Source organism: Ochlerotatus camptorhynchus, unplaced genomic scaffold, assembly GCF_037179485.1.
Source record: "Ochlerotatus camptorhynchus isolate MF236.1 unplaced genomic scaffold, CSIRO-AGI_Acam_v1.1 ptg000556l, whole genome shotgun sequence".
Taxonomy (NCBI): domain Eukaryota; kingdom Metazoa; phylum Arthropoda; class Insecta; order Diptera; family Culicidae; genus Ochlerotatus; species Ochlerotatus camptorhynchus.
Window position 1 is genome coordinate 409573 of NW_027041039.1, and position 23972 is coordinate 433544.

Genomic DNA, 23972 nt, shown 5'->3' on the forward strand with positions numbered 1-23972 from the left:
AGAGATTTATGTCTGTTTTACGTATTAATTCCAAGAAGAAGAAGTTCCATTGCAGCTATCAAAGAACAAGGCTTCAAAGAATCGCCAGCAAATCTAGACCAACAATTGAAATAGACGGAACAACCTAACGTAAACAATGGCTATAAACGCAAATTCCACGAGAATCAAAGCACATCCAAGCAATCTAATGCCATCATCTGATAGAGCAAACTTCCTTCATAGAATGGCATTGCTAGTTTGCGTGGGAGTGTTTTAATTCTCGAGAATTTTGTGTTTAAAGCCATTGTTAACGTTTGGTTGTTCCGCCTATTTCAATTGTTTGTCGAGAAATATTCTTCAATTTCTCAATGCACACTATGTTTTTTTCAGTATTCAGCTCTTTTATATACTGGCGGTAGAACTGTGACAGCTTCTTAAGATTTGTTGTACTTATATATATATATATAAACTAGGACACTTGTTCCTCCTACGTTATGAAATGAAATCAAAGTTTGATGCAATTGGTTCCAACAAAAAAAATTAATGGAAAAAATGGTGGTAACATTTGTTATCTAAGTTTATCATAGAGAAAGAAAATTGAAAAAAAATACCACGCAAATGTAAAGAAATAAGTATTCGCTAGTAGTTTCTCCAATTTTTGGTCATAATTACTTTACGTCCTGGATTGGGACTGGATCGTGGAATAGCATCCATGGCAACCTGGAAGATTTAGTCGATGTATTCAGTGACCCTGGAGGTTGTAGTGACAGTCTCTTGGAAACGGGTGCAGTCAGCCTGATTCTAGAGCCAACGTGGTCTACGAGAAGTTTCAGTTGGTATACAATCTAGTCGGATTTCAATGGGGTGGTGATCGCTACCCATAAGATACTCTTTAACTCTCCATAGGAAATGATGTTTTAAGCTTGAGCAGGCAAAGGAGGCGTCAATTGCAGATTCTCTCTGACCGCTGATAAAGGTAATGGAACCATCGTTGAGAGGAGTTAGATTGGCTGCTTCCGAGCACCTCGATGACCCTACGATTACTTGAGGAACTGCCCCAAGTTTGGTGGTAGCCGTTTACGTCACCCAGAAAAAAGAATACGACCGTCGATAGTGGAAAATAAGTCGGCTAACTTACCTTTAATGCAAGGGATCCTCTGGCAAGGAAGGAAGGCGGAGAATACCGTGATTGTGAGTGAACATTCCAAAAGGTAAGTCAGTTGCCAAGGGACAATGGTGAAAGAAGGAAATGCTTTTATTCCAAAAGCAGTACCATGTTGTGAGTTGTGGTTGATACCGAGGACCCAGGGATATTGCCAGGCAAGTGTTCGACCCATTTTTGCCGGTGCATTTCTTGGATAGCCAGAATAGATGGAGCATGTGATAGAAAACATGAACAGGAATGGCAGCAAACCTCCCTCTCAGTGTTATCCCCTTTCGCTCACAAGCTCTGCAGCTCAGTGGAATGATTTGGCGGTAGGCATTCTACTCCTCGGCTCATTTCAAACTCGCGAGTGAGGCTCTATCAAGCCTGGCGCCCACATTCGGTAGGGGAGCGCCCGTTCGTTGAATCTTCAGCTGGTCGTAAGCTGCAGCGTTGATTAAAGCGTCAGTTGGTATTCGGTGTTTATTCAGTAATCTCTCCGCAGTATTAGATCCTTTGCTTCTCTTGGCTGAAGAGGCCTTTGCGGATCCCGGCAGAGTTCCACCGATAGAAGGAGCCTGTGCGGCTCCTACTACCAGCAGAGGTCATACAGCCGCGCTACTAGAATCCAGGTGATAGATGGCGGACTCCGACAGAGCTCCACCGGCAACAGCAATCAAGTTGGATCCCATTACAGGCAGAGGTAACCGAGCCGCATTACCAACGCGACTCCTATCTTCCTTATAGCGAATTCGTTTATTATCGGGGTTAACACCAGTTCCAACCCAGTGCGAAACCGAACTTTTTGTCAGTGTGAACCTCAACCTGAGCTAGGTTTTAAAAACAAACGAGCAAACTGACGTTTGTCAGAAAACAAGCAGACCCAATCTTGATACCCGATCCAGGTTGGAACTGAATAATAAACGAATTCGCTATTAGTGTCCCGATGGGAGAATGTGAGGTTATCACTCGTCCCAGACCTCGTGTTTCACCCGGTGTCCTGATGGAGGATTGTGAAGGGATAAGGTGAACCGATTAAACTTGTCATAAAACATGAACCAATAGTGTTATATTTTTTTTTTTGTCAAAACCGAAAACCGAAAATTTGTAATTTATAAAAATTAGTTTTATTTACGCAAAACTTCTGTTTTCCAGTTTTGTGTGTTTAATGTCATCTCACATTTACTACACAGTTTCAGTGTTGACTATTCTTTAAACGCGGGATATCGAATGTTTTCATCTGCTTAGTAGGAAATAATTATAAGGATAAGCTGATTGTTATTGCGTTCGCTGGCTCCGTAAGGTTTAAAACAAATATTACCATTGTTATAATATCACACGTATCAAATTAACCTATATTAGAAAATGCCGAAATCGACACTCTTTCGGAGTTTGAGCGTGTAGAAATTCAGGCCCATTGTGAAAATGGACTGGCAATCCATCGCAAGCAAAATTGGAAGAAGCAAAACGATAGCGCATAATTTCGTGAAACTGGGTGAGAAATATGCGACCGTCATGAGAAAGGGCGTCCAGCATTGGTATCAGAACGCGCAAAAAGAGAAATTAAGCGATTGGCAATCAATCGTAGACTTTCTCCGGGTGACATCAGGAAGGATTTGAATCTTTCAGTATCTAAACGTCGAGTACAGCTAATTTTAAGCAGCGATAAGAATACCAAATATGGTAAAATTGTGCCCGTTCCTCGCTTATTGCGTCGACACAAAAAAAGCAAGATTAGAATTTACAGCAAAAATATCAGTTCTGGGGAAAAAAAAGAGTGCGAAAATGTGGTGTTCAGCGATGAAAAGAAATTCAACTCAGATAGACGGGATGGATCAAGTAACTGCTGGCAGGATATAAGACGCGAAAAGCCACAAAGTGAATCAATAAATTTTGGAGGGGGCACTCTGATGATCTTTTTTAGTCTTTTAGTCTTGCTGAAAAAAAAAAACCAGTGTGTTTCATTTCAACCAGAATGAATTCTGAAAAGTTTGTGGACGAAGTTTTCATCCCATTGGCTGAAAATATTATGGATAAAAACATGATATTTCAGCAGGACAACGCCGCTTGCCCTGAAATCGTTTCTTGTTTACAGTAACATCCCTGTTCTCGAATGGCCAGCATGTAGCCCAGATCTCAATCCAATTGAGAATGTTTGGAGGCTAATTTCCTGAAATGTTTTCAAACATGGGCGTATGTTTGACACCGTTCTTTAATTCCGAACTGCTATTCTTGAAGAATGGAGCTAGTTGTACAATGATGTTCTAAAATCGTACATTACTTCAATGCCGAGACGACTGATGGAGGTCATTAAAAACAAGGAATTTTAATTTTGTCCTTAAACTTATTTCCCGCGGAAAATTTTTAATTTATTTTAAATAATTAATCTAGAGTCTGCATCACAAATTAATTCAATCAGTTGAGTAGATTTTAAGTAAATTCTTGAATATTTACCAAAAATTTAATTTACAGAAACTATAAACGCAATGGAAGCCTTTTGAGTATTGTCCTTATATTTATTTCGCTCAGTGTAGACAGTCATAATGTTCGAAAAGTTGTAGAAGTATTAAGTGGACCAGAAGGGAAATTATCTTTTTACTAAAAGTTCCACCGACTGGAGTTGGAATCACACCCTTCCTTCGTGGCACACACAATAACACCGCTAACCACACGACCATGGAGCCCACAGTAACCGGAGTATGACGAAGTTCTCTGTCAATTCTAATGTTTGCAGATTAGCGTAACGCGACGCTCACAAAATGTTTTAATACTAAGGGGCTGTTCATTAACTACGTAGACAGCTTTTTGGGATTCTTGACCCCCTTGTCCAATTAGGGTGGGACACGGAATTATGAAAAAATAAATAATTCTCGTTCCAGTATGATTTTCGCGGGCCTTCTGGGTCCTATAATAACTGTGTTAAATTTCAGGTGTCGGTGGAACTATATTTTAGCACCAGCGGTTTTAATTTTACATAGGATTTTCTATGGGAAAACTTACTTTTTCAAATAAAAATCTGGTAAAATCTTCTTAAAATAAATCAATCCAACTACTCCCTAAATTTTACAAGGAAACTTTTTTTTTAAAGATCGCAAAATGATCCGACACACTTGTCGAAAACGTTATTTAGCCATTATTGCTAACCAAACGAACTGCTCATCAGTGTTGCCAGTATTCCAGATTTATCTGGATTTTCCAGATTTTCAGTCGTCTAGCCAGACACACAGACAGATCACGTTTACAATATCCAGATTTTTTAAATATGGTCCAGATTTTCCTAGATTTTTAAAATGTGTTGCTTTATAAATATCACTGCAATTAATTCACCAAACTAACTACTTTAATTACTAAAGGCCACAACGTTGGACATTATTGCAACATCATACATGGAATTGTTACAGCATGTTTGCAATGGGTTGCTGAATCATGAAAATTGAATCATATTCTAAACATTATTGGCTGTAAAAATCTTCAAATTTTTAAAAATATCGATCCAGGATTTTGTGTGTGTTTTTGTTTTGATTTTGGCTCTAATTTTTTTTAAGCCTGGATTTATAAAAATCAAAAGGGTAAATGTCGGCTTCTGACTGTTTTCGGCAACCAAAATTTCAACGTTAATTTTACTGTATTTTGCCATCAAAACACGTCGCTGAATGTATTCAAACGATTCCTCAGTCTTTCTGCTTCAACCTGATTATTTTTTTACAACTGAGCAAACCTGTTATGGCAGATTTTTCTTTAAATGAAAAATATGCACTACAAAATGCGGCTGATTTCGAGTTGCCGATAATAGAACAGCTGGTGAACACGCAGTTCAAATGGAAAGGTTGCCGAAGAAAAATAGGCTGCCAACAATAGTCACACACACCTGAGTAGTTTGGAGCGTTGTTAAACCGCTTTCAAACAATTTTGAACAATTCTGTCGATTGGTATGGATAGAGAAGCAAGCAGCAGATAAATGTATATAAACAAATACGTCATATGTGTGCGTGAGGCTAAGAAAATTATAATAGAAGTGAGGACGCTGCTTAGATTGCCGAGAATACGTTCCCCTATTTAAATATGGAAGATTTTTCCTAATTTTTTAATTCAGAGAAATCGAAAACTGTTCAGGATTGAAAACAATAAATTGAGCTTTGGAAAATTAGCAAGGCTTTTGAATCTAGTATGTTCGTGATATTTGTGAGGATAATTAATTAGGTTTTTAAATAGAATTTTAAAGTAACTGCGAATATTGAGTTACCTTTGCAGTCTGAAATACTTTAGAATTCTGAATTGCCCTATATTTCAGAATTTTAAGGAAATTCTGAAAATAATTTACAGTGAAGTGTAAGTATGCAGTCTGTGCAACCTTTGATTGAAGTGAAGATGGTATAAATGGTCTTTTGCAAACTTTATAATGACAATTGCATGAAGATTTTGTGAAAAAGGAAATAGTTAGAATTTCGGAAGAGAAATCATAGAAAATTCCTAATATGAAACTTAAGGAGAATGCTGATATGAATCGTGAGAATAATTTCAATAGATTTTTTTTCCTTTTGTCGAACCTCTTAACGGAATCCCTTTATGAAGAGCTTTGAGTGAGTTGGTTTATTTCCTTTAAATTCCGTTAAAATTGCTTATCTTTTGACAGATACGCGTATTTCTTCTACTACTTGCAGACTTCATCAGTGCCAAGTACTCAACACCACTGACGAATCCATCTTTTATCTACGAGTTATATACTAATCAATAGGTACTAAAAATCAGCAGGTATCCACTGCCATGTCAAAATTTACCTAACTAGGTACCTGAATTCAGTCTCTAACAGGTAGAAGCATACCACGATGTGTTGTTTAAGGTAGCATGCTAAAGCGTCTCGAGTATCCGTTTCCTTGATCTCTATTAAGCAATGTTGATGGATTATGTTTAAATATTTCTATTTTTTTGTTTATTATAGAGGTTTTAAACCAACGGGTTCATTCACCTCTTGGTCTGATGTCAAGAATGAAATTGGAAGCCTGATCTATCTCAGAGAAATATTACAATTATTTAAAACTAATAAAATTTGAAATACATATTCTGGTACTGCATCAAATATTAAAAACTTAATCGACAATTAGTTAAAAAGATCATCCAATCAAAGTTGCTTGACTCTTTGGTGCTTCAGAATCCAAAAATATTTTCTGCAGTATTTTACCAAAAATTTTAATCAAGTTTGAAATGCTGTGTTATGGATATTAAAAGTTCTTAGGAACAATGTGTCAATACTTTTCTTAACTTTTGGATGATTTTAGCAATGCTAACAAGTTGACTTTATATATTTTTTAAACATAGATTTCATAAACATTCGGGTAGTCATCGAATAAATTCCAGATGATCATACTGACCGATTTTTACGGGAGATCGGCACATCACTTTGATTCCAGTAGCATTTTGTTAAAAACAGGATTTTTTGGAGCATTCCAGATTTATCCAGATTTTATAATTAGACTGGTCCAGATTTTTCAGAAAATGACCTGGCAACGCTGCTGATAATTATTTTTTTTTTCTAGCAGCACTGCCATCTGCCACCTGCTGCTGTCTACACGAGACAGTCACGTTGTGTTGGGGTTCACTCAGCATGGAGGAAAGCCGATTTCATGCGCAAAGAATCTTCGATTTGGATGAAATTTTACAAAGGTTTTCGGTATAGTACAACAATTATGTTTCACGGGGGTCGTTTGGAAACACGCGTTATTTTTCACAAAGGTGTACATTAGGCCTTAAGAAAAATATATGATCAGAAAACAAAAAAGAAAAATCTATCTCTTGCAGACAATTTACTCAAAACATTTCGAAACAAATTCTTGTTTTACAATACAAATATCACTTACAAATCTATATACAGAACATTTATAGCAATTCATACAGAAAGCAACGCATTTAATTAAACCTTATCAGTCGATATGCTGTTGCTCAGACATCAATATTTCATCGCCTTCATTCTCCGGTGGTACTTCACAACTTGCAAGAAGTATTCATGTTGTTCTGAATTCTTGGTTACCGAGTTGTTGAGGTCGGAAACAAGCTTTACGGTCCTTTCCGCGACATCATTCACAACCCCAAGAGCCTGAACTCGATGCTGCGCTGTTAAGTAAAAAAGAACCACCGTCGCTTTCAATAATTTCAAAGCACTTTTTTTGTTGTTCAAATTCGAAACAATGTTTATGAACAATGTATCACTCGCTTTCGGTTGGTAACAGTGAATACATTTTCATGAACATGACACATCAACAAAAAATATTTTGATCATGATGATTTGTTATATTTACTTACCTCTCAGATATTCTTGATTGAAATCCCAATGTTCATGGTTTTCACCGAGAAAATCGGTGGAGATGTTCATCACAGTAAAAAAAAAACAATCTTGAAGCCTCAGTAATCAAGTCCGAAAAGATCGAATGGTCACTGATGTTAGTTAGTTATCTATTGATAAATTACTGAGAAATGAGTATTCAAACATTACCAATTTTCCGTTACACATTTTAACGGTTGCATCGTGTTGGGAGTGTTAAGAAGCATCCTAGAGAATATATTTTAGAAGCTTCTTTTAGATGAAATGGCTACTCCTTGTTTGCTGTGCTACTACAAACAGAGAGTAGCAAATTCAAATTTGTATGTTTTGTGGAAGCTGACATTTGTGCCTTTGAAGTTTCACGCTAAGGCTTCCTTGGAGTGTCAAATTAAAAAAAAATGTCCAAAACATGAACAGTATATGTCTAATTTATAGATCGTGCTTATATTTTTAAGTACGCAAGCTTGATTTTCTATGGATCATTGTCATTAGTTTAAGGTTCATTGACGAACGTTTTATGGGTCATTTTCAATATGTTTATGGGTAATTCGTGCAATTTCAATGCTCATTCTTTAGAAATTAAGCAGTACATTTTTACAATTGTGTTGCTAAATTTTACATAAAATATGGATAATATTGATGTTTTTTAAGGATCATTTACACTTTTCAAGAGATTTCCTGCGGTGTTTTATGGATCATTTGGATGTTTTTTAAAGAACGTTTTTCAATAATTTATGGGTCGTTTTTAATTCTAAAGGTGCATACTCGTGATGCTCCAAAAAGTGCATTTCTGCGATGGTGTCCCGATACGAAATGTAACACGTTATATTTACTACACCGACGTTACATCTTAAAAAGAATATCACATCAGAAAGTATATTTAGTGGGCATAAACTTGTTTAGTCGCTTGGTCATAAACCTTATTTTCTATAGTGGGCTTAAAATGTTAATGCAAGTCGGCTCCTCATGTTGTCCGTTACGCTGGAATATGCCATAATTAATAAACACTCAGAAATTTACCATAAAATTCATATAAACTTGCAATACTGTACATAAAAATAAAAATAGATTAGTACACGGGACGTGTTTTCGGGTGATTGGCACACCAATTTTGCTTCAATAGCACTTGAAAATATGTTTGAAAATTTTTGTTATATTCTTTATAAATGAAATTGGTATTGGTTTGGTTATTTCAGGTATTTCATATTTTTATATTTCAACTGGACCATTCCTCTTTTTGACTTTATTGCGTCCCTACTGAGACTTTGCCGACTGAGCTAAGGTAGGCAAGTGGACCATATTTCCTTGAAACTGACCTGGCAACGCTGGTCATGAGTATCATTTTGTGCATTTTGATCATTTGTCCTTTCGACTTCTTGTCCGCTTGACCATTAGTCTATCCAACATTTTGTATTAAAATTAAGTGTTAACGGTCTTAGATTACCGCATACTGATCATCTTGACCTGGGAACTACAGTCAACTGTCGCTTACTAAATAGATATGGATACAACTTTTCTAAACCACCGTACGGAACTCGATATGTCATATCGAGAAAGATTTAAATTAATCATTTTAGAATCTTCTTTTGCCCTGCCACCGATTGATTTTGCTTTCCACAATGTGACTGATCTCATTTACTCTCTTTTCCCATTGCAGGCTCGTTTGCGAAAGCGCGCCGAAATCCTAGCTGGCAACAGTGCCAACCATCCACTGAAGACGTCCAGTACGGTGAACTACCTGCTAGGGGTGACCGCCCTACTAGTGATAGTGACCACTAGCCTACGACACAGGCTGCTTCTTTCGTCTTAGCTTTACCGCGAACCGTAAGCACCTTTTCCCTGCATACTCTTTTTTATACTAAAATTGCCAGGTAGATCTATGCGAATCAGTTGCTAGCAAGAAAAAAAAAACTCAACTAGGAATAACACAATTAATAAATCACAAAACACTAATTCTTACTAACACGTAACTAAGAGCAGAGATTTAAGAGCAACCAATTTTTAACGATAATAATTAATGTTAAGATTTATACACATTGAAAAGAATGACTTCAATTAGCAAACTTTATAGAGCGCAAGCGGATAAAAGCAGTTGATACAACATATTTTTCGGTTGCGGGAAGCAACCGAGAGAGTAAGATAACCGAAACAAATCTAACCAACCAAGAGAAAACTTTGTTCAACTTAAAATTACCTTTTCATCGATCTTTCCAACAGCAACAAAAAAAAAAGAAAGAAAAAATCAACTATTTAGATCCATTGTACAGAGTTTAGAGTTTCTTTAACCTAGGTACAAAAATACCAATCTTCTTGCCTTCGAACTAGACATTTTTTACAACCTTCCTTAGAGCAAGCTGCAGCATTCTCGGCATTCTTTTAAGTAAAACCCTCAAAGTCAAAGCAATTTCTGACATCTACCGTTATGATAAAGCGAGAACGGCACCCGGAAGATGCCGTGCGAGGAAACTGAGAGAGAAAATACCAAAGAAAATACGGCAAGTTTCAAGTTACTATGTAGCTAGCAGTAGGTAGTTAAGGACGGTAGGGCAGGAGATTTTTAAGATAATTTGTAAGCCAGAGTGAGACGCATTACTGGGATGGGAAGAGGAGAGATGAACGAGCGATTTCCCTGACGGGAAAGTGATACCTTTTACAGTTCAGTTTTAACGCCGTGCTTGGATCGTTTTTTCTTCCTTCGAGAGCAGTATCCAGCGGGATGCATTGCAGATGAGAGCGAATGGTAGGCAAAGAGGTTCTGAATATACATATAGCGAGTGGCGAAACATCGGTTTAACTTGAACTGTTTTCCATCAAGCTGTTTTCAGTTTGGGTTTGGTTGTTTTCCTAACTTAGTATTTGTCTATTGTCTGCTGTTCAAGATTTGATTGACTTTCAAAGTCACTTATTTTGCGTGTTTGTTCTTTAATTAAAAAGTCTCTGGGCTTCTTTTCTTATTAAGCGATGTGTAAATATGAATCACCTCACCAAAGGATCAACTAAGTAGAAGCCGTTTGGCATCCTAAGTAAAATACATTCGCAATGGGAGAAAAATAAATCACAGATCTATTACGCTCTAAGGTAGATGATACGTTGTTAATGGTGCGGGACAGTGACGAACATTCAATACGTTAAGGGTACGCAAGGACGACGTAGATGGGAGGAAGCAATACGGGTTCAATGAAGGTTACGATTGGGTCAAAGCAAACAGGGACTCTAATAAAACCATGTTACATGCGTCCCGGTTGATCTCCGTCAGCTATTGGATGGTGTCTACCACGGTTGATTCCGCCGGAGATGAAGTTTTGCTAGATGTGGGCATCATGTTATCGCTGACATGTTGTGACGCCGTTAGTGCGATTCACTGGAATGCTTGTTTGTAGATGCAGGCTGACAGATCCCTGCTTCTACTTTGACCACAGGACCGGGACGAGGTAGATGACTCAATCCGGGTTTGATAGTGCGTCGCGGAAATCCGGGTTTGATGGAGCGTCGATAAGGTCACGACTGGGTCAGTACGAACAGTGACTCTCATTTATTAAAAGATTCCCATGCTTCCATGAGGTTACATGAACTATTATTAAGAACTCTGAGGACTGAACTACTACCGAGAACTAAGAACTAAGAACAGAACTTAAGAATTCTGAGGTTCTGAACTACTACTGAGAATTACCCTGAACATCACTGGAGAAACAGGAGAAAATAACTTATGAATACCAAATTCAGGTATGATAATAGCATGCCTGGCAACCTGAATATGGTATTGACGAGCCTGACATAAGAGGTAAAATACCAAAAATAATACCTAAAAAAAACTCTACGAATAACGAACTAATAAATAATTTAGTTATTATAATAATTGACGGATAACAGACGCTTTTTTGATGCCAGAATACCATAATTTGTTATTTATAAGGTCTTCTAATACAAATCCAATAACTCTTTTAGGCCTTATTGTCTAAAAACTGAAGATCAAGTTTTAATATTTTATAAAATATTTCGATAACTGAATAATATCAAAGCAAGGCTTTATACAACAACCATACCAATTTAAGATATTTATATGTTATCGATTAGTTATCGCTTCCTGCTCGGGTGCACACTTAGATTATTTTACAGGAGTCAGTAAGTTTTTAATGGGTTTATGAATTGCTGAAAAAGTCGGTTAAAATTCAAATGACCGTTATCCGTAAGGACTCAACTAAATCGACAAATTTTATTTACTATCATTAAATGGGGTTAACAGAACTAAGTCTGTACAAGTTTGGAAAAAATTCTAATTTTAGAAATTTTCCACAGCTTTTTAAACTTTTACCGAACAGTTCCGCAATCCAAAAACCCACTAAAACCCTACTAACTGGATTAGTGTGTGAGGTACCCCTGAGGAGTTCTTAGCCGTGTATGCTTCAAAGTGGTTCTAAGATCTGCAAAACTGATCATGATACTTCTCAGAAGCTCAAGTAGTTTCAGAGGCATTATAAGCTTCAGATGGGTGCAGGTAGTTTTATCAGCGGCGCTGGTGGTGTAGTGGTAAACGTGGTTACCTCTCACCCCAGCAGGCCTGGGTTCAATCCCAGTTGGCGCCGCCGGGATGTTCTGAGGCATAGCATCTCTGATCACGCCTTCCTTTGGAAGGGAAGTAAAGCCGTTGGTCCCCGGTTCATGAGTTGATGGGTCGATAGGTAGGGTCCAGGTGTGGGAGCTGCCTTCCTGGCGTCGGTAGCATTGGTGCTCAGCACGGAAAACAAGATCGACGGAAAACAAATCAAAGACAAAAAAAAATGTAGTTTGATCGGCATTCATAGAACAGCTTCCAAGGTCGTTAAAAGTCTGAAAAGATTTGGAATGGCAATCATTGTCTTCAGTGTTGGAAATATCGCCAAAAGATCATTATCGCAAGCGAGATGTTTTTCTCTAGGGAATTTAGTGATGTGAATTTCGCAAAGCTTTATTTCTCAAGTGAACATTCTTGTTTGAGATTGAGAGAAACTAATATCACTACCACTTTGACTCACCAGCAAGAGAAAACGTATGATAAATAATATTTTTAGTTCTACCTTCCTTGCACAACTTTTCGTTCCCGATATGTAGATGGATCACAAGCTATGACTCGTGAACTTTTTGATTGGCAACCGTTGAAGTTTGAATTTCTTATACGAGTAACGTAAATCAAGAGATACAAGGAGTGAAAACCTTATGATTGTGTATTAAATGCATCCAAAATGTTTACTTCCACCAATAATAACACACGGATTACTCATACATGTATGCTACCTAAATATCATCATGCATAAGGCATACCACCAAATCTAGAAAACTGAATCATCAGCAGAGTGGCAGAAATTGAGCGACATGATTTAATTCTACTCCCTTACGAAACATTAAATAGGAGACAAGAAAGTCAGCTAGTTCGTTTCTCGATTATTATGTGAAATAGGCTGAGCAATCGAAAATGGAATTCTCTTTCGCAATCGTTTTCTGCATTGTTCCTCACATCTCGTGCGGGAACTTTTATTCTCATTTCGTTCGCGATTTTTGCATAGCTAGTTCTTCAGCGGAATGATTCTCTGAAGAACAGCGAAAGAACTTTTTTTTTTTTTGAAAAGACAAGTTCCAGGCCAAACATGAAAAAAATTAAAATATTACGCCTTGACCTTAACCGACTACATTTTATTGAAAAATTGCCAAGACACCATTTAAAAACAAATTACAACATTCAAAATGGCCAAATTTTTGTAAAAATGTGAATGGTTTCCCTAATAAAAAAAAATACCATAAACGAATAATTATCCAAATTATAGAACTATTCCACAAATGGATTAGATAATATCCGGAACACGTCGTAAAGCAAAATAACTATAACAATTTTATTAGGGTGTCCATAACAAACAATTATGCGTATCGGAGAAGGTCGAGTTTTTCCAATTCATCATTTGGCTTGGTACTGTTCAAAATGAACTTTCTCACACTGATGCCTAAATGAATAAAAATATTAGACTTATACCTAAAACATTCGCGTAACGATATTGAGTCATGAAAGGTGAATAAGGTGTAGAGCGTATTGAAAGACGACGCCATTACACGAATCTTCAAACTAAGGATATTTGTTTGGAAGGCAAACTCTAATTTCTGTGACCCCGGTCCCTCCCAAGTAGCACACATCAGTCACACAAAGTTTCAGTAACTTGGTTGTGACTAAAATGGGCCCTATGGCAGTTACCTCAACCGGTATTTGCTACAAGGGCTGCTCTTTCATTGTTACGATTAGCAATGGGCGACCTTGGATTGAAAAACAAAAGATCGATTATTTTGGTTTGGTTAATCGATTTTTTGAATCGATCCCAAACACGAAAAAAATCTACTGGATCGATCCTTTTCATTCGATTTTTGTTTTGCTCCAAAAAGAAAATTTCAGTGCATTTGCATTTGCAATTAAAATTATAGATTTTTTTGACGTTTAATTGACTTTCTCTATCTAGCACAAATGCATGAACGGACGGTTTGTTTTCCCAATAATATGTTTCCCTCTTGCTCGCGCTTATTCGATTTAAACAGTGCAGTAGTGCACTCCAGTTTGACGAGAGGTTCAAAAACGTTGAGCTGGTGGATACATTTGCAATTGCAACGCTCCTTGATTCCCATTTCGAAAGACTATACCTGGAGTCTTCAGCTCACACTCGGGCAGTTGAAATTGTGTCTGAGTAGATCTATGTATAGTACCGAAAGAGTATACGATGATATGCACACATCTGTCCCCTCACCAAAACCAACCGGAGGCCTGTAAGATACACACTACGAAAAAGACATGTAAATTTCAGTGCCCTGAGACCGACACATGTAAGCGGCCCTTTTGACATAAGAATCAGTAGAAAAGGACGAGAAAATCAATTCAATCAAACGCACTTTTCATCGAGTTGCATATTTTTCTGTTTCAGGAAACTCAATTTTACATGCCATGTTTGTTTACATTCCATGCTTTACGTCAAAGCAAAATTACATCTCGTGTAAAAATAGTAATTTCTAAGTGTGTATTCATGACGAAATGGTAAGGAAAGTTATTAATCAACATATGTACAAACATTCACTTCTTATGACATATTTCAGGTTCATCAGTCCTCTGCTATGTCAGAGTTGGATCGCCATGAGGGCATATCGGCAGAATTAACAAATTTCTTGCGTCAGCTTGTTTTCCCACGTTCTGTCGATCCTCTTCAAGCATGAGAGAAAATCCGTAGTAAATATCTCCATGTATACCCCATTGCTCGAGACTGTTTATCAATAATGATAACAAGTGTTCCGTCAGAGAGGCTATTCTCTAAAACTGGTGAAACCACACAGAATTTGGCTCAATGCAAAACGCATGGCTCAATTAGCTTTCTTGGGGTCCTTTTTGGATGAGTTTTGGGATATCTGAATTAAGTACTTTCCATACTTACCTGCTTTTACACTCCGACCAACTAATCGTTTTGTTTCGTATGTTAATCTTTCGTTTTTTAAATCGTTCATTTAATATCAATAAAACGAATATTATAACTGTTAAATCACACACCTAATCAAGTGTCCTGAGCAAAAACTTCCACATGTCAATTGAAATCAAAATAGTCATTTACTATATTCTCATGATGTATGTATGTTACACTCACAAATTTTACTGCGTATGAGCTACAAAATTTATTTCTAAATTATATCAATCATCACACTAAATGACTATTATAAGTGAAAGAAATGAAATAATAAGATAGCTTATGTAACGTAAAATCAACTTTAGACTGAACTTGGCTTTAATTTGCACCAACTTACCTATGATCCGTTACATTTGAAACATTTCTGTGCCATGTCGTATTACTTCATCACTATTGAGAAATGATGAAGTACATATTCGGTTTTGATACAGTTGTCATTCTTGCCTTCATCACAAGAAATCGATTCTTATTGAAAGGTCCCGCTATTTATACCCTTCGGAGTGCTGGAACACCCTCCAAAGGCGCGCCCCTTTGTCAGTCAAAATTCCTTAGCAACAAAATTAAAGAATGACACCGATAATGACCATGTATCAGAACCCTAGTCTTAACCACTTCAAACTAGGGAACAACGAATAGAAGATTAGCAATCACATAGATGAAAACTAACTAAGTTAATTTTTTCCTTGTTTCAAGATCATCCTCGGTCCAAGCAACCCGAGGACTTATCACTATCAACAAGGCATAGAAAGTAACAAGGAGTAAGATGTGTTCCTTTGATTACTGAAAAATCCTGTTCCACTAGTTTGAAGTAGTCAAGACTAGGAATCGGTGGTAGATCTTACTTCCCGTAACGTACCACGAAAAGGTGATCTACCCACGTTATGGGGCGATTTCCGTCCTTATAGTATGCAGAACTTCTCTGACGTTTGAACAAATTTTCTGATTTTTGTAGAACTTTCCTGGAGGCAAGTTCCGCACTGAAGTTCATATAATTTCGCTAAAGTTCACAGAACTTTTATGACGATCGTTGAACTTACCAGGAGGACATTGAGCTTCCTTGCTGCTCGCAAAATGATCTTTAAGTTCTTAGAACTTCTCTGAAGAGCGCAGTATTTCCTAAAGTTTTCAGTACTTTTCCTGAAGTTTGAATAATTTCTCAAAGGTTTCTTCAATATTTGCAGAATTTTCCTGAAGTTTTTAGAACCTCCCTGAAGGTTGCTGAACTTCTCTGGTTCTCTGGAGTTTGTGAAAATTTGCAGTTTATACAAATTTCCTTGGCTTCGGAGGTCTTCATTGAACTTTCCAGGAGTGCGTAGAATTCACGTGTGTTCGCAGAAGTTATCCCAAGTTCGCAAAATTATCTTGAAGTTTTTAGAGCTTCTCTGAAGAGCGTAGTATTTTCCTGAAGTTTGAAGAATTTCTTAAAGGTTTCTTCAATATTTGCAGAATTTTCTTGAAGTTTGTAGAACTTCCCTGAAGATTGATGCAGAGAAGTGTCTCTGGAGTTAGCAAAAAAAATTCGTTTATAAATTATTCCTTGACTTCGGAGATCTTTATTGAAGTTCGCAGAGCTTTCCTGGAGTGCTTAAAATTTACATGTGTTCGCAGAAGTTCTCCCAAATTCGCAGATTTTCCTTGAAGTTCACAGAAATATCCATAAGTTCGCAAAACGCTTATAAAGTTTGCAGAAATATACTGTGGTTCAGAGTACCGCTTAAGCTCAAAGAACTTGCCGGAAAAAATGCAGCACGTCCCCACAGTTTGAAATAGTTCCCTAAAATTCTCATCACCTCTTTGAAGTTCGCCGAACTATATTGGAGTATGCATAACTTCCCTGGAGTTCCCAGAACTTTCCGAATGTTTGCCAAATGTCTCCAAAGTTCGCAGCTTTTTCTTGAATTTCTCCAAACTGCACTAAAGTTTGCAGAACGTCTTTAGGGTTCGCAAAACTTTCCTAATGTTCACTGCAGTTCCCTGAAGTTCGATAAACTTCGCAGAAATTCCATGAAAGTCGCAGAACTCTCGTGAAAGCTTTCAAGTGAGCAACTCAAAGTGAGGGCTACCTGAATTTTTCATGTGAGTTTGCGGAGTTTCATTAAACCCCCACGCTATTTTAAAACTACCCAAATATGGGTACAATCCTCCCTGATCAGTCAAAACTGAACCTACTCAAAAGTGGATAAACTAAGTTGGGAGTGACAAGTTGACAAATGAACAACATCAATCAGATTCGAGTCGATGTTGTTCATATGTCAACTTGTCACTCCTAACTTAGTGTACCCATTTTTGAGTAGGTTCAGTTTTAACCGATCTGAGTGGATTCTACCCATATTTGGGTTGTTTTTCGTGGTTTTACCGGTTTCCCGTTTAACTGGTCACCCTGAACATGGTAAGGGACAGGTCATTAGTTCAAGCAATAACAGAGTTGTTGTTACTGTGATTGATAACGATTATGAGAAGGAAACTGTAACCATCCCAATAATATATATTACTTCATATGAAATAATACTAGCATACTTGCGCATAATTCGCGATCGCCGTAATGATTTCAACAAGGTCATGATCCGTTTTTGTACTCAATTTACTAATGAGCTCTCCTTTACAAGACAATTTCCTCAACCTTAGTACAGGTCGGACTCGATTATACGCAGTAAACCTTGCTCATTTCCTTCGAATTATCGTAACCAACAACTCAATAATTAAAAACAACATTGTTTCCACTGTTCGGGACATAAACCACTGCGACCAGTAATTTGATCTATTGTAGCATATCCAAAATGAACATTACCATTGGATTAGAGATTATCTTCTCTGTTCAATGGTGGTGGTGCTCTGTTAAAAATCGATGATGGAAGTGAAAGAAGTCGACTGAGAATAATCGAGTTCAACCTGTAGTTGCTTTCGGACTTTTCGGTAGGGACTGAAATCCATCCACTGCCTCTTCATTTTGCATATGAAACCACTGTCTTTATTCCCATTATAAAGAATTTTCCCTGTGCACACATCTAGGGCCAGCCCCACCGTAATTTTCTTCCGGATAATCCGCTTAATCAAACGCTAGATCGCAGCAGGAAACCTCCGGTGGGAACTACATGTTCAGGCCTATTCTGCGAGTCGTGTGACTTTTTGTCACTAGTGATGTGACAAAAGTCAAGTAGTGTAAGGTGCCTCTCTATTTTAATTGCACGGATAGTCACATCACACGACAGTGACAGTGAGTCACACGACTCGTAGATCAGAATCCTGTAAAGTTAATTCCATTGCAACAGCAATATCATTCAATGTTTTTACAAAATTGGAACTATCGGTTCAAGGGAACCTCGCGCTGTTATTGGGAATAGGATTAACACACCTATAGTGAGGGTACATTAGTGCAATGTGTTACTATATTGTTACTATAGTGGCGTTTACCCTATATAAACAAAGTTATGTCAACACTCATCGCCACTTTTTTCTTCAAATGGCGACAACAAGAGCATCTACTGAGCTGTAAAAACTGTCATGTATTCATAATATGTACACTAGGTTCCTATAGTTGTGTATGGAGTCTCTATACACAGCTATAGGAACCAGACGCTTCTAACCGTCTCAAATGAACTTAATTCTCCTCTACCAGGGGAACAGTTTAAAGAGACGTTAATAGACGGAAGCACGGAAGCAAACGCTTCTAACGTACCGCAACTATAGGAGCGTTTGACCTAAATGTGAGAGCTTTCTAAAATGCACAAACCGAAATTTTCTCAGAACTTCGAAAAACACTACTCGTACACACTCAAGCAAACTCGTGAGGACAAAACACATTTCTTACGTTGTATTCCAATTGCAACAACAAATAAAGCCTTCCGATCATGAAAAGAAAGGGTTACAGCGGTTGTGAAGCAATAATCATCCGAACGAAACTCTCTTGTAAATATGTAAAGATGAAAACTCAGACGCGATAATCCCAACTGTTTACGAGGAGAAACCAATCGAAAATCGATACAAGTGCATGTCTCGTCTGGTGAAAGTTTTCTCCCAGCTCCGAGAAACAAACAGGCATGAGAAATACTAGAAGCACACATACCTGGAACATCATTAGGAAAGTCGAAACGAAATATTTTTCATATGAACAATTGAATGAAAATGTCGTTTCGACTTGGGTGCCCAATGTGGCCCCACGATGATGGCGTCATCTCCGATGTTTTCGGTTTCGGTAAGCTTCTGATTGAAGAGGATTGAAGAAATTCTGCCCCTATACGATCGATCAGAGCTACTCAAAATTAAGTTAAATTTTCCGAGCTTTTCCAGGAAAAACTTCACAAATATAAGGAAAATCGATAGAGGCTTACCTCAGTCTATTAGTTTACTCCTAGGCAAGAGTAAAATGTTCATAGATTTTCCTCATATTCGAGAAGTTTTGCCTGTTTTTTCGCGGCTTTTGCCCGGAAAATTCAAATAGCTCAATTTTGAGTTAGTCTGATTGACCGTGTAACGACCCTCGATTTAAGTTCAATGACGTATTATGACGCTTGAGCTTTGCGAGAATAGCTCACCTGGTAAAAGTCTCCTCCAATTCCGAGAAGTCCGTTATTGGTAAAACGACACGAGACGGTATATGTAGGAGCACACACCTGCTTACATGTTAATGTTGTCGACGACGTTTCAGCTGGTGATAAGCTCCAGATTATTGATGGCCATTAGTCATCCCTGGAGGAGCTTTTATAAATATGGAGGTGTACTTTCAAACAAATTTTACTACTTAAAGAAAAAAAAAATTTACAATCAGAGCACCACGACGTATGTTCTTCTTTTTTCTGGCATTCACTTTCATACACGAGATTACGTCTGCTCTCAGCTTAGTGTTATTCGAAGCACTTATTTGTTCAGCAAGTACTATGATACTCCATGTCCAGCGGATTCGTGAAAATATCCCAACCCGAAAGATATTCAAGGCCGGACCGGGAATTGAATCCGCTACTTTCAGCTTCGTAATACAGGCTTTCTGAGGGCCAAAAAAACACATGTCCAAGAACGTCTCTCTTTAATTCATTCCTTGAATTTTTACTTGGTAATATGGACAGGTTTGCCAAGTGATGTTTCGAAAAATCTGGCTTTTGATTAACAATAAGTCTGGATTTGTCTGGATGTTCTGGATAATGATGTTTTTTAATATATGACATTTTTTTTTTAACAAAACAAGGTTAAACGTTTGTCAACTTTGAATACATTGAAATTTGATGGTCAAGGAGATATGCACCAAGCCATCATTGGAAGTAAGGTTAACATGATTATTTGTAACCAGAATTCCATGCATTGTGGAAAAATTTGGTCTATTTCCAGATAACGTTCAACTTATATTGAATTCTCGTTGGAACTCTCCAAACAGTCGGTTGACGCAAGATAATAAGTGTGGCAGGGCCAAAATGGTTGGAAAAATTGTCTTAGTTGACGAAACTTTACCCCCAAAAGTTAACCACATTGTTTGGGTCATCCAGAAAATAATTCAAAATGTTAAGATTTGTCAGCTCTCTAAATTTTTGATCATCCATCTGAATCTTTACCCGAGGAATAGTAGTTGAAAATTTTCTGTGAGCGGTTAAATCGTTTGATGCTTCCTGTCTTAAACAGTGGAAGCAAGGTGAATTGAGAACTCTGGAAAATTCTGAGCAAATCATAAAAAGTCTGGGCTAGACCAAATATTGTCTGGATGGCTGGATGGCCCATAAATATCTGGGAGATTCCAGATAGATCTGTAACGTTGGCAACACTGGACCAATAAGGATCAAACATGTACCGTATGCGTGATAATGTTTGCACCATTGAGCAATGTCAAAATTTAAAAAAATCTCTTAAATTTCGTTTTCAAGTTTTTTTTTATTTATTCGAAAGGGGGAGGTTTCTCAGAGTCTTAAACTATGTTAATCATCGATCGAGTTTCCACTTGCTACAATTACGGCCTCCTTACGCTTCCGGAATGCACGGCAGGTTCTAATAATTAGTCTGGATCCGTTTCTCTCCAGGTACGGGTCAATGTTTGTATGAGACTTGCTGTACTCGGGTGGCGTTTAGAACAGGCCTTGGCCTTCATGACGCGCCATATTGAGTAATCCAGTGGATTAAGATCGGGGCTGGATGGCGGCCACATACCCTTCGCCCAGAATGGAAGATGTTCCTGCAACCACTTCTGAGTGCGGCTCGAGGTGTGGCACGGAGCCCCATCTTGTTGAAATACAACATTCGGACCGTTCTGTTCTTTGATCCACGGAAGAACATACTTACTTAAAATCCCGATGTAGACCTCCGTGTTGACTTTGTCGCCTTCTGAAATGAACACCAGTTCCATTTTTTAGCCATCGGAAGCCACCAATCCAAACACCATAACGCTAGCAGGATGTTTGGTCAGATACACGTTCTTGTCGGCCACGTCTTTTACCGAAAGAGAACTAATATACCGGTCGGTTCTGGAATTTGATACGGAATCGACGGTAAACATGCTCTCGTCGGTGAACAGGATTACCGGATTTTTTCGCTTAAGGAAGTTCAAGATTTTCCTTCATCGTTCGACTCGTAGCTCCCGGATGCGGTTGGTAATCATGTGAGTTTTTTTTCCGTGCCCTCGACTTCGCCCTGCAATCTTCCTTTACGATCTTCCGTGCCGTAAAGTCACTGATCCCGTGTTCCTTTGCCATTTTCCTTATTGAACGCACTGGATTCATCCGAATCTTCCTTTTGATAGCAGTGATAACCCTCGGAACCCGAGCTGACCTCGGACGACCTGTGGCCACCTTCGCGGATAGTTGTCTTTTCTTTTCTCGGTGTAAAACCCTTTTGACGGTCCACCGGGACACTCCCACGGCGATTGAAATGTCTTTTTGCGACATTTGCGCGTGGGACAAATCACGAATACGCCGCCACTTCGTCATAGTGCAACTGTCAAACTAAGTAAATCATTTTCTTTTATACACAGCCTACTACGGTATGACCTATAGGTTAGGTTTAACAAAGAAAACCAAGGCATTGTATGCACAGGTGAAACGGGAACCTTATTTGTACGATGGTGCAAACATTATCACGCATACGGTATGTGTACGATGTAAAGGTATTGAAAATAGCGATATCATCACCAACGGAAATCGCAACCGAACGAATTCTTCCCAGTACAGCAGAGTTTGTTTTCTTTCCCATCAATGACGTAGGGTAGATTTACCAGTTATGGCCATACGTTCCTATTATGGTTTGTTCCATTTATTTCCTACAGGCTACAATTGGAACACACCATGTCGTTAACTTTTGGGGGGCCACACTCATCAACTTCCGTCAACCGACTGTTTTGGGAGTTCCAAGGAGAATTCAATATAAATTGAACGAAATCTCTAAACAGACCAAATCAAGCATTTCCGTGGCATCGAATCCGAATAATTCTTTAGTCAAAATAAGCGCAAACATGGTCGTTTTCACCTATCCATTTAAAGCTGCTGGTTGTTGCTGTCATGTGCAGGTGTAATACAACGGAAGCATCAACACAGTGGATCCGATGAACAAGTAGGACCATCAAACCGTCGTGTCGTAAGCATAAGCCAGTCTCACTTGCTATTGGGGTATACTGAAGATGACGTGGGAGAATACCTTCCGGTGGGTAGTGTGGAAATTACCTGTATATTCCGTACTGTATATGGTAAATTGAAAACGAATCTTACTCAGAGAGTGAGTCATTTTTACTCATTCGTATGGATACATTTCTAAAAACGTAGGCTACTCAAGCGCTTTTAGAAATTGCTTTTAGAAAATGAGTAAAAGTGACTCACAACTGAGTAAAAGTGACTCAATCTCTGAGTTAGGTTCGTTTTCAGTGTACCGAAAAATGAAAACAGTGGGTGGTGAAATTCACACCACCAAGGGCGACAAGTCATAGGGACGAATTCAAAGAGTTTCTACTTAGTAACTATTCCAAGAAAATTTCTCCATTGACATTTAAGGTTCAATTTACTTTGATGCTTTTTTGGAAAATTTCAAAAGCAGTTTTTTTCCTACGCATTATTTCAGATTGCAAAAAGCTCGCACTATTCGATTCCTTTTGATATTTTACACAAAATGACGCAAGCTTTTTGCAATCTAAAATAATGCGTTGAAAAAAACTGCGTTTGAATTTTTAAAAAATGCATCAAAGTAAATTGAACCTTAATCAACGGACGTAGGCAGAGGATGGCAAGGAGAGAGGGCGAATACCCCTACCTCTAATAGAGCAGCCATATAACATTAGCGAGTAAAAGTTCTTAGTTATTTACAGAGTCTGCGAAAGCCGCTAAGCCGATCGCTTTTGAGTTGAATGGGTCAGAGAGATGATTGTGCTTAGAAATTGAAAAGTGGAACGTAGTGAAGGATCATATTTCCAGGCTAAATATAGAAATTATTGAGCTTTAAAAAATATGCTCAGTTCCATATTTGAAAAAGGAATCAAAATTATTGGTCCTGGAAATTTTTTATAGGGAGCAATTTCAAGTGAATTCTAATGATAATTGAGATAGTTTCAATTGTATTCTAAAGCAAGATTGAGTTAATTCGACCCCAGGGCATTTTGACAGCCTAAAACTTTTTTTTTTATTTGTCAATGAATTTGTCTAATTCATGGAATCTGTCACGTTTTTTGAAATCTGTTCCTAAATACTTGAAAATTTATCTTCTGCATCAACTTTCCTGACAAAATTAAATTGTCTGTACCCTTGGGGAGTGCGGCAGGATCTCTCGTGAAGAGCGGTCATTGTTAAAATGTACCCATGAAATGGAATATTTCAATGTTGAAGGTTTTTATACCACGAGACCCTCACCATGATCATATACGATTAATTCCTACAGTAAATATGTTCATGAGTATAAACTTATTTTTTTCCTTCTTCGCATTTCAAGCTTATTACTCATAGCATATTAGCTTATTGCGTGCTCTCATCTAGTGCTCGAAGTGCACTTTCACAGTTATTAATTGAGAGCTTTCGATGCCTGTACAATGTTTGCATTAGTATTATTGTGTGGCAAGTAAAACCATACTCTAAGCCCAAGGAAGTCGAAAAAATTTACAACCCGAAAAATTCCTATACCG

At 37.9% G+C, this 23972-nt stretch overlaps 1 protein-coding gene across 1 annotated transcript in view; it reads left to right on the forward strand.

Annotated features, from left to right (window-relative positions):
* The window catches only part of LOC135713478 (uncharacterized), a 294247-nt gene that overhangs the window by 229130 nt on the left and 41145 nt on the right, over positions 1 to 23972 (forward strand). Inside the window, exon 5 of the mRNA XM_065236603.1 lies at positions 9097 to 9263. Within this exon, the coding sequence (XP_065092675.1) occupies positions 9097 to 9249 (153 nt within the window). The 3' untranslated portion in view covers positions 9250 to 9263. The remainder of the gene's footprint in view (positions 1 to 9096; positions 9264 to 23972) is intronic.